Here is an 11,564-nt window from a genome sequence, read left to right as displayed (position 1 = left end):
GCTAAACGGCTGTTGTTTTAAATGGACCATATAAGTAACAGGGATTCTACTGTAGCTCATAATATGAAAGTCTATTTGTTCCATGTGTTTAGAAGTACTTGAATGAGAAATGATCATCTCATAATGCACAAATGTTGACAGCTGAAAGTGCGAATGCTGAGATTTAAAATCTGCGGTAAACGTGTCTAATTGTTTTGTTTCCTCTGTCGATACGATCGGTAATTCTGATCCTTTTCAGAGGCGCTGCGGCCGAACTCCATTTTGTTATCTTCAGGTGTCTTATGAGCCTCTACGCAACTATTTTGGACCCACCCCACAGCCATTCATAGATTTCAAAAACCAATTCTCCACTTTGAAACAACAGGGGAGAGCAGATAATTACCTAAGTGCAGATTCTGGACTAACCGTCTGCAGCTTGAGGGTACTCAGGCCACAGACGCACAGCCCCCTCTCTAGTGTCTCCCGATGCCCCTTGTTCCCCGAGTGGAAGTTAGAAGGTCCATGAAGCAATCTAGTCTGATTTGTTAAGCCTGTACTTTGCAGGCTGTTGCATATGCCGGCTAAACACTCGGGGCACTAACTCCAAGCAGCATAAGTCCTTCCTCTAGAGCCAGCATGGAGAAGCGGTTAATTTAGAAGCAGTCTGCCAGAGCGGCCTGGCCAGCAGCCAGAGGGCACTATGCTCACTGTCCTTGAGAAGTCAGCCCCACTGGGTTTCTATTTAACATATTGAAAAGCGCTTTGACGGGAAGATATATTAAAAGTCTATAATGAGTTAGGCGGTGACGTTGAGGATGGCCATGGTGTTGTAGCTCTGGGTTAAATCAGACAAAGATGGACGGACTCAGCCATCAGACAATTACAAAGAATTTGCTTTGTGACACCAGGAACCATTTTTCCATACTCCCAACCCTCTAGTTATGACAGCTCTCTTTCTTGCAATGTCTCAAGGGGTTGGAACGGAACATTATGATTGATTCATACTGCTGTTGTATTTTTCTTGCAGGAAAAAAAAAAAAAAAAAAAAACAGGGGCGGAGCCTTGTCGCCCCCTTCAACCTGATTGGCCTCTTGCATATTTAGGGCAGTGCAGCTTTCTGCCAGGAAAACATCAGGCAACCTTCCCACTCAGCATTGTTTCAGGAGGAAATAATTTGCTCACCTTTGGCTCACTGTGCTCAAAATCACCTTCAGCGCTTTGACTTTTATCTGTGTCTGTCTCTTTTAAATGTCATCTTCAGGAAACTTAAATTCAGTTATTTTTTTTCCTCAGCCTCTGAATCTTAAATTTTAAGATCAGTCTAAAAAATATTAGCACTTGACAAATTATTACTCTTGCCATACAGAATTTCTGCCAAAAAAGAAGGAGAAATAGTCTCTCTGTGCAATGTTTAAAGTCTCTATACTCTCTCCCTAAATGCAAAGTAAAGCGATTTGATACAAGTCGAGCATTAGCTGCTTCATTTCAGCTTCCAGTTCATACATAATAAACTTTGTGTCTTGAACCTAAACCACAATCTTTCTCATGTCAGAACATAATGAAGAGGGCTGGCAGCAAGACTGCACATGGGCTTAGGAACAATATAACTAAAGGGGCCAGAGCCTCACTTTAAATCATTTAAACATCGATTTTGTGCTCAGCTCTTGCTTGTTAATCTTTTCGTAATGAAAAACTGCAAATGAAGACTTTAGAACAGCCAATAAAACATGGTCAGTGATCACTAATGCATTTTAATAGGCACATTCTGACGTTTGTTTTAGTTCTTTAAAATGTAAGCCCATCTGCCCATTCGTAATAAAATCTAAATTCTCAGTCTAGTGATTCCTGCCAATTATATATCTTCCCCCAGTATTACTTGGGGCCCTTCTCTCCAAAAAAATAAAAAATATGGCACACTTGGAATGAGTGGATAACTTGGGATCAGGCTAATACCAGCTGAGGTGCTAACAGTATTTGAACAAAATTTGTATATTGCTAAGATCTGAACAGTTTATCACTGTGAATGTGCATCTTCTCTCAATAGAAAATGTATTCTTGCCTGAAGCAGATACATATTACACTGCATCCGGTTTGATGTCTTTGTAAATACACTCCATAAATGAAAAGCTGTAAAATGAAACCGTAATTTATTCACATTTGGTAATAACATTTTCTCCTGCAGCAGAACAAGCTGAATAGGAACTGACCACAACACAGATCTGAACATTCATAGCCAGATTCACAAGGTTAAATTAGTTTAAAAAAAAAAGAACATACCTGATATTTACAAGGTAAACTGCATCGTCATCAACACGGATTAATGCGCTCATCCTCGTAACGTCTTCCTCTTCATTACAGCAAAAGGCATACTGAAACATTTGGGAGGGAGTTTAAAGACATGCTTTGTGCTTTTTTTCATGTTACTGCTCTATTAACTTTACAAATTGGCTGAAATAGCAGACTTTCAAGGGCAAAAAAAGAAGTGCACTGGCTACCTGCAAGACTCCATCCTGGATGAAGAGTTTCATGAAAAAGAAATCACCGTTAGCAGGTCCTTGGTCCACGTAAAGTAAAGTTCCCTGGGCCGCCGTGGTTTGAAATCTCACAGTGATGTTGTTAAGCGCACCGAGGTCAATACCTCGAAACTCCAAGTACGAATTCCCAAAGTAATGAAGGTAGCTCGAATCTGGGGAGAAAGAAAAAAAAAACACAGAAAGCTAAAACGGGGTAAAGGGTAAACAAAAGTGAGACAGACCACAGTTTATGCATCTTCTCTGTAAATCCCGCTGAGATTCTCCATTGATCCCTGAAAGAAGAATTCAACTTTTCAATTGCTTCCTCTACAGGGAGGTCAGTGCATGGGGCGGGATACAGAACAGCACCCTCAGAATTATTACAGATTCAGAGTGTGGCTAAGGACACCTCAGCAGGGCAGATGGTGGTTGCCAAGGAGACTTGAATGTGGACATCCTGGATTTTGTTACTCCGCAGTTGCACACAAAGTGTATGTCGCTGCATAAACTGAAAATGCGATCGATCGAACAACCTCGGGAACATAGACGGAATACAGCTTAAACAGACGAGTGTGGAGCGCAATGAGATTGAGTGTGGAATATAGTGGCAAAAAGTGAATAATCATTATTTTGAGAGTAGGGGGAAAAAAAGGAGGCTTTTGGTAACATCACAGTTTTTCCTTTTGCTCACTGTACAGGCATACTGTAAATAGTCTTATTTGCCAAAAAGCTGTGAAGCATGCAAATGGTACTATATTAGGCGAGAGAGGAGTCTTGGCTGAAATGAATATATTCATACAAGTTTATTACATGCCTCATTTTATAGTGGAATAACTTGGCTTATATCATCCATGAGAATGGGCAATTATGGGGTATTTCAGTAAAAGTTCCACTGCCCGCAAGCTTATTGGGGGTAGTGACGCAGACAAACTTAAAAGACTGACTCAGACTGCAATTGGAGGCGAGCATTAGGGGTGCTCATGCTCAATATATTTCTCATTTGAACCAAGTAGTGCAATTTGTTGCAGTAAAGTCAAACCGGAGAGCCTGTTAAAATGAAAGGCATTCCTGGATGCACCTGTCTCATGCTCTGTCCGCTCTTATCTTAGAAAAAATCATTACACCAGAGAGATCCGCAACGCTCCTTTAAAGTTGTTGCTCTGATTAATCGCGCGGCTGCGAGTTAGACCTTTATCAATATTTGTTAGACGTCAAGTCCTAATAGGCCAGACCCCTTTTGATCTGACAGCGAGCCCCTCAGGGCATTTGGCAAACAAGCTAACCTAAATACCCCCATTTTCTCTGGAGGGCAATATGACCAATACCCGGAGGAAAATCCCCATGATAACAGAAAGTGAGAATTATCAGGAGCAGACCTACTGTGATCCGTGAATTAATGAGGATAAATGCGCGCTGCAACAATGCTGCGCTGTCTACTGCTTCACTCCTGACAATGGAGTTTGCCAATGCTGATGATGGAAAATTACCCCTCAGAGACAAAGCTATTCATTAATTTTAAAGCCTTGTTTAGTCTGATGTAGTCTTTGATGCAGAGTGAGGCTGCTGCCAGGAGGCAGTATCATGCCTCATTAGCAGTTAGCTTCAGTCTCTCCTTCAAAGGTCTCCTGTTTTTACCACTACCTTACGTTCTCACACCAGATTTTTCATGCACACACCCCGAGTAACCAGTCGTAGTAGATCTAAATTGTAAATGTATACAATATAAACTGTACCTTACACTTTTTGTTCACATTTTAATATACTGCTACACACCGTATCTATTTTTTTGAAACTCTTAAAATACTGCTGACCAAGGACTTTGTCACTACTTTGTACTTTCAATAGAAGAAGAAGAAGAAGAAAAAAAAACTCATCTCACTGGGAATATTCCTTGATATAAATCTTTCAGATCAGATTTAATTAGGGCCAGTCCTAATACATGACCATAAAAGAGGTGAGAAAATGGATATGAGTCATATTTAATGTAACGCAGAAAGGTGGAGCGCAATGTTGCAGCAGCGACCGTAGGCGGATGTCAGACAGGTTAAAGCGCGAGACATTCCGCTAGAAAAATATATTTAGAGAAATGTGAACTTTAAGATCAATTAATATGAGGATAGACTTTGGATGGTGAGATTTAATTGATATAGACTTAATGTCCCATTTATTTAAAAAAGCCAGGATGTAAGTCCTGTTTTGTCCCTGATTTATTGGGTAAGGTAATAGACTGACTGATTGAACTTGTCACAGGATAGAGATAAAATACTGCTGAGGACCATTCTTGGACCTTCGCAATTTCAGAGCCCTGGGGGAAGGCAAAAGGTCATTCTGTACTTACAGAATTGGCAGAAAAAATATCTTCTATTCAAGATATGCAGCGTGAGGAGATTCGGTTGAGTATTTTTATACCACTGAGATTGTAAATATAATAGGATTTTTTCCCCCAGATCTAGTGTTTAATTATCACTCTGTTTTCTGGTTTTAAAAATAACTGCTAGATTTACTCCAGTGCACCTCACTGACAGTTACTGTACAAGAGCACAGAGGCCATAAACTGTAGCCGAAGTGACAAATTTAAACACTGCTTTTCTCATGTCGCCGAGCCTTTTTTTTCCTTTTGCATGAATATTCATATATCTGCATATCTTGTGAATGTCATTATGACTCACTAGCACAGTTGTGCCACTGAATATATCAGAACATTCAACTTATCAGGTGCTATCGTCTCAATTACAAACAAACTGTGCTCGAGAGAAGAAGGAAAAAAAAAGAAAAACACAAAGAAAACATAAACTGCTGCCAAACAGAACACGCATGTTAAAATGAAGGTTAGCAAAGGTGACTGCCCCGAGACAGGTACGGCACGTTTGAAAATGACTTACGTCTTGCTCATCAAGCTGATTTTGAGGGGGCTTAGGTAATTTCATTTCTGCTGCACATGGCAGAAAAAGATAACAGCTTCACCTGCGCTGTGGCGATCACTCCGAGGAAAGTCAACCAAATCATGGCTTAGCTGCAGTAAGCCTTCCACCACCAGCAATGTCCCTTCTAGATTCTCATCAGCTCTCATGTTGTAGAGCCGAAGTAAAATACTGTGGAGCTCAATATTGTCTGTACAGTGACAGAAAAACAGAACACAGAAGACACTCCATAAGATTTGTTTTTATTAGTTTACTTCTAAGCTGAACTGAATTTATTTTTTGCTTCACTATTTTAAACACACACACAAAATTCACGTGTTCTTTAGCTGTCCAGAAATGGAACCGTCTACTGTCAGTGCACCTATATTAACTATCTCCTCTATGTTTAAATTCCCATTGACTAGATACATTTCAAAGGTTGTGGAGCAGTCTTAGGTTTACAGGAGCACTGTCTGAGTCTATTTCAAGCAGCACCAAGGGCACTGCATGTGTTTAGATGGTGACCTAGTTTGATAAACTCATGAGTTTCTGGGTCCTCTCGCTTTAAAACTTATTTACTTTGATTATGCACTTATGTGTAAAGAAGTAAAGAGATGTTTTGGTCTGGAGATGCTCGGGTTTGTGTTTTTTTTTTTTTTTTCCTTCTTCACCACCAGTGTGTACTTTTAACCCTTTCTCATGTAGCGCGCCAGCGGATGAGGGTTGCATCAGGTGCAGCGGGGAGGACTCCATTATGTTCGGCCCACAGTGATTTTCAGAGTGTCGCACTGAATTGGTTCAAGCTCGTCTGTGTTCAATAGGTCTGTTTTACAGTCCCGTGAACAGTTTCAAAGGTAGACAGACCTCATCTGTCAAAGAGTAACAATCTGCCCGGCGTTCCGAATTCCTCCCCTCACATAGATGACTGAGTCCAATACCAATAATGTATAACATATTGTGTTCTGTGTCTATCATTTCAGCGTTAAAGGATACAGCCACAAATAATGACTGGACTGATTACTCTTTGAAGTCACTGTTTCCAAATAAAAATAGAAAATGCACTTTAGTGGCAAGTACAAAACTAGATTTTAACACTTCTTTTTTTTTCTTACAACAGCTGCACAAACTATGACGATCTCTGAATAAAACCTAATATATCATCGCCTGCTATGTTCCGAAGGCTCTGAAATCACATTTGGAGTGCCAGCTCAGTGGGAGTCTCCTCTCATTCTAAACTGGCAGAGCTTGTGCAGCAAAAACCTGTTTGGTGGGAGGACAAGAAAAGTATGGGTTTGTAATTTATCAACATAAAAAAAAAAAAAAAAACAACTCTTGGATTGCCATCAAATTAATCGCTGTAATGACTAATCAGTTTAAATAATTTTGTGTCACATATTGCTAACAGAAGTTATTGCTAAGTAATGGGAGCCACGGCCTGATTGAGAAGTGTTAATTTAAGATGATACACCGCCACATTGAAGCTCATTTATCATTTCATTGAGGCTGTAGGCTTGTTTTAATGAATATAATCTATATTTATATTGATCCAAAGTGGAAAAACTACATGAAAAAGCTTTTAGTACAAGAAGTTAGGAAATTAAAAAACTAACTCGATCTGAAGCAAAAGTAAAACCTGTCAAATGTATGCAGTCTTTGAAGTTGTTCATGTGTCTTTTGCAATCCACTAAGCTGCATTTGGAGATCATAATGATACTGATGCATCTGTGTATCAAGAAGTTTTATACAGAAGTGCTGCGAAGTATCAATGCAACAATGTAAAAAAAAATAAAAATCTAGTACAAATAAAAGTACTGAAATTTCTGGACTACAAGCCGCTACTTTTTTCACACGCTTTGAACACTGCGGCTAATGATGTGGCTAATTTATTAGACTGAGGAAGTGTGTGATGAAGTAATTCTGAAGCTGTTCAATTCTGACGCTGAAGAAGACGACCTTAGTAGTTTTAGTGCGCAGGAGGAAGATGAAGATAGCGATCAATGACTTTTCCTGGTAGGCTACTGTGTTATTTTATTGTTTTAACCAGCGCTGTTACAGGCACTGTTCGGAAAAATCATTGATTGTACGTATTTGTGTATGTTTCCAGTACGTATTTAATTAAGAGTTTAAAAAATCTTTCTGTGTAACATTTTTGTGTGTGTAAATATCTCATGTTGCAACATGGACACCTGCGGTTTATAGACAAGTGCAGCCGATATATGTACACATTCTTCTTTTTTCTTTTTAAAGTTAGTGGGTGCGGCTAATATTCAGCTGCGCTCAAAAGTCCGACATCATCCATCCATCCATTATCTATACACCGCTTAATCCTCACTAGGGTCACGGGGGGTTTGAGTCTATCCCAGCTGACTCAGGGTGAAGGCAGGGGACACCCTGGACAGGTCACCAGTCTATCACAGGGCTACACTTAGAGACAGACAACCAAGCACACTCACATTCACACCTACGGACAATTTAGAATCACCAATTAACCTCAACATGCTTTTAGACTGTGTGGGAGGATGCTGGAGAACCCGGAGAGAACCCACGCTGCACGGGGAGAACATGCAAACTCCACGCAAAGATCCCGGTGCGCCCCACTGGGACGCGAACTGGCGACCTTCTTGCTGCCAGGCAACAGTGCTAACCAACTGCACCACCGTGCAGCCCCACATTTAAATCAACAAAAACTTATTTTTCCCATAAATAAATAGTTTTTATTAAATATTACATAATTTTGTCTCTGGGCAACAACCAGTGAGTTACATGACACCATAGGGAAGGAAAAAGTTTCATAGACATCTAAAATGTGACAAAGGGCTCCTGCCAACCAAAAACAATCTGGAATGTAGCAAGTAAATACGGCTGCCAATAAATGTAGTGAAGCGAATAACATTTCTCTCTGCAAATCAAAAAAAAAAAAAAGTGTAGCATAGCAGCGAAAAAAATCTACTTCCAACTACTCGGCGACTTTCCACCACCACATGTACTCGCGAGCGCGCACAGTGCGGACCGTACCTGTGGATCGCCCAGCTGTTGGTGCTGGGCTGAGAGTTGGCGTCGGCACTCTGGGTGTGGAGCCGCGAGTGATGTTCTTGACTGTGGTCGCCAAGGGAACAGAATCCGTAACAGGAGGGAGGCAGCTGACCTTGTTGATGCCATCTACACAGGAAAATGCTTCTGGACATGGATTCAGCAGGCAATCATCATAGTTGTGCTCACAGTTCCTCCCCTGTGTACGTGAAATAGATAGCCTTGAGATGTGTCGTGCCACTCCACATTGAGATGCTAAACGGAGTTTAATGTTTGCAGCTCGGAAAATAAAGCACACTGGCATTATGTAACAAAAACAAGGATTTTTTAAAACTAAAAACATGTGATGCAAGATATTATGTGAGCTTATTGTTGTTGTGATGATTATTATTATTATTATTATTGATAATTCTGATTAACATTTGGGGTTGTTCACATAATGTAATAACAAACAGACAATGTGACTTTTTCTATGAGAATCCTGCTATAACAAAGAGAATAAGACATGATTAGACCACAAGCAACAATGAAAAAGGTGATGACACGTCTTAACAATTCAGCTAATTAGTGCCACAGAAGTATCAAGGGTACAAGAGGATAAAGGTTAGACAGAAAAAACAAAACAAAAAAAAAAAGAGATGGATAAGGGGAATAAGGTGGGGGAGCCTCACCACAAATCCAGGACGACAGAAACAGGTGTAGCCGTAGCCTGGATCATTCTGAATGCATATCCCCTGGTTGCAGGGCTGTGGAAGGCACTCATTAATGTCATCCTCACAGTGAAGGCCTGTCCAACCTGCCAGGAACAAAAGCCCACAGAGTGCCATGGTGAGCCCAGGCTCTCCCACTTCCACCCTCTGAAGTGAATATCAATCAGATTCTCTTACATTGATTTGCTTCTTTTTGGGTTCACACACATACACAGACAAGAAAAGGCTTTCACTAAAGAGTAAGATGCCACATACATTTTAATGAGCCGAGGCAGTATCGTCTTTTTATCACTGTCTTTTTTAGTACTGTATGACTACAAATTTCTCCCTGGAGAAAAGCAAAAGAACTTTGAATGGCTTTGAGGCGCAGACACCGTGTAGGCATTATGGTAACCTTTAGTGACACTTTATGTGGCCCCCTTTCAATCCAATACAAGATGTTCTGGAAGCGTTAAGATGGTTTACATATGGTAAACTGTACTCCACCACATCTGGAGATGTGGAGAGCTGCAGAAATTGTCTTGACATCTCGGCTGTGTTTTAGTAATCTCGCTCATGAGCCGCGAAGGTTGCCTGTAAGAGCTCCGGTTGCCTCATTTCAAAGTAAATTGAGAAACTCGCAGGATATCTGAGTGACTCACCTGACCTGCAGTGGCAGACGTAGCTATTAATAAGATCTTGGCAAACGGCACCGTTGTGGCAGGGAGCTGAGCAACATTCGTTAACATCCACTTCACAGAAATCCCCCATGAAACCTGGTGGACAGCTAAGAAAACATATCATACTTTAGAAACTGCGAGGCTGTCTCACAGTGCTGCCACTTCCTTCTTGTGGGTTTGACATGTTGTATTCGAGAACTGCCTCTTTTCGTTATTACTTATCAAAAAGTACTGCAACTTTTGCTTTTTTCTTTACAGTTGTTGCTTCTCTTTTCAAATTTTACTCATTTGCAACAGACTAATCAAAATTAGACATATGTATGAATATATTTTTTAAAGATGTAGCAAAGAAATGATTAAAGGAGGTGATAAAGTAAAGAGGGCTTCAATCATAGGATAAAATGTATAATACAACAAAAACAGAACCAAAAAAAAAAACATTAAACACTGCTAGCATTTTCTCAAAAGAAAATATGAGGTGTCATTGCTAAAAATGTGAATGTATCATGTTAAGAATACAATTCTATTCATCATATATTGTAAATATAAGCTGTGCCCTCAGTAGATGCATCATTCCTGCAGAAAAAACGAGGCTTTTAGAGAAAACAAACACTTTCTTTAGGTTTTTGTCAACACAAGCACTGCTCTGAAACTAAGGGCGCCGTTTGTTTGTCCACAGTTAGACTAAATCAATATCACCCTTCATGTGCTAATGCACTAACTTGCTGATTAATTTCTCTTACAAAAATTTGGTTTTCCAAGGAACACACAAAAAAAATCTCACAACTGAAAGCTCAAATTAGGTTTACAGAGCAAAAAAAGTTGACATTACAGACCTTATTTCAGAGAAAGATTCAGCAATGCATAAAACTCACTGTACACAAAGTGAAAACGTTTTAGATAATTGTTGGAGTGGGTGATTGGAACAGGATAAGCCACATCTCCAGCAAATAGAGGTGCCACTCAGTTCAGCACACGTCTTGCCCGCTGTGGCTTTTAGATTTGTAGAAGAGCAGTAATTTTCCAGACGGACAGTGAGCCTGATCATGCATCAAAGCTACCTGAGGCCAAGGAAGCTCAAGGTCTGCTGACTTGCACGGATTCCCAATTCACAGTCACCACACCTCAAACCCACTGAACATCTTTGGGAACAGTTTACAGCAGAAAAAAAAGGTGACACATGCTGAAGAAAAAAAGTGTGGCTTCTCCAAAAGAGAAACTGAATAGATTCTCGCTTTCAGTGAAAACTCTTGCTGGGTTCACGAAGCTTCTTTCCCTCTTTTGGACATTTGAATTCTGTTGTAAATCGAGATATGTGGGGCTCAGTGGATTTAATTATGCAGCACTGCAACATCAGAACATGTGCAAAGAGTTTCATGCATGACCTCTTGGCTGACCACCATCACGGTGAGAATGGAGTGTTTTTGAGGCCATTTCCTGAACAATTGATGTGTACCACTCGTGCCACTTCACACATAACATTGAGATAAAACAACACTGCGTCGCACAGGAACTATTGCATGACCAATTTTATATTTCGGCTCATTATTCAGTGTACTAGTCTGACCAGGCCAACTCCATTTGAGCGGAAAAAATATGCGGAGGCACACATGCCTGCCTCTCAGAAAAATCTTTTAATGTGATTTTAAAGTCACAGCCTGGGATGTAAATGTAAACAAGAGGTTAGCCTCCTCCACCAAAAACACGAGCGTAGAACCTGCTGTCACTCTGAAAACTGACCAACAAATCTGTTGACACTAAAAAACTGGAGCT

The 11,564-nt window shown here is 40.4% G+C and overlaps 1 protein-coding gene across 1 annotated transcript in view; it reads right to left on the bottom strand.

The window, feature by feature from the left end:
* The window catches only part of eys (eyes shut homolog), a 154,135-nt gene that overhangs the window by 60,734 nt on the left and 81,837 nt on the right, over nucleotides 1-11,564 (bottom strand). Inside the window, exons 30-34 of the mRNA XM_008278748.1 lie at nucleotides 9,774-9,898; nucleotides 9,094-9,218; nucleotides 8,408-8,621; nucleotides 2,475-2,665; nucleotides 2,257-2,348 (exon numbers count right to left, since the gene is read on the bottom strand). Coding sequence (XP_008276970.1) covers nucleotides 2,257-2,348; nucleotides 2,475-2,665; nucleotides 8,408-8,621; nucleotides 9,094-9,218; nucleotides 9,774-9,898 — 747 coding nt within the window. The remainder of the gene's footprint in view (nucleotides 1-2,256; nucleotides 2,349-2,474; nucleotides 2,666-8,407; nucleotides 8,622-9,093; nucleotides 9,219-9,773; nucleotides 9,899-11,564) is intronic.

Source organism: Stegastes partitus, unplaced genomic scaffold (assembly GCF_000690725.1).
Source record: "Stegastes partitus isolate 25-593 unplaced genomic scaffold, Stegastes_partitus-1.0.2 Scaffold131, whole genome shotgun sequence".
NCBI lineage: Eukaryota > Metazoa > Chordata > Actinopteri > Pomacentridae > Stegastes > Stegastes partitus.
Note: the sequence above shows the minus strand (reverse complement) of the source record. Positions and strands in the feature narration are given on the sequence as shown.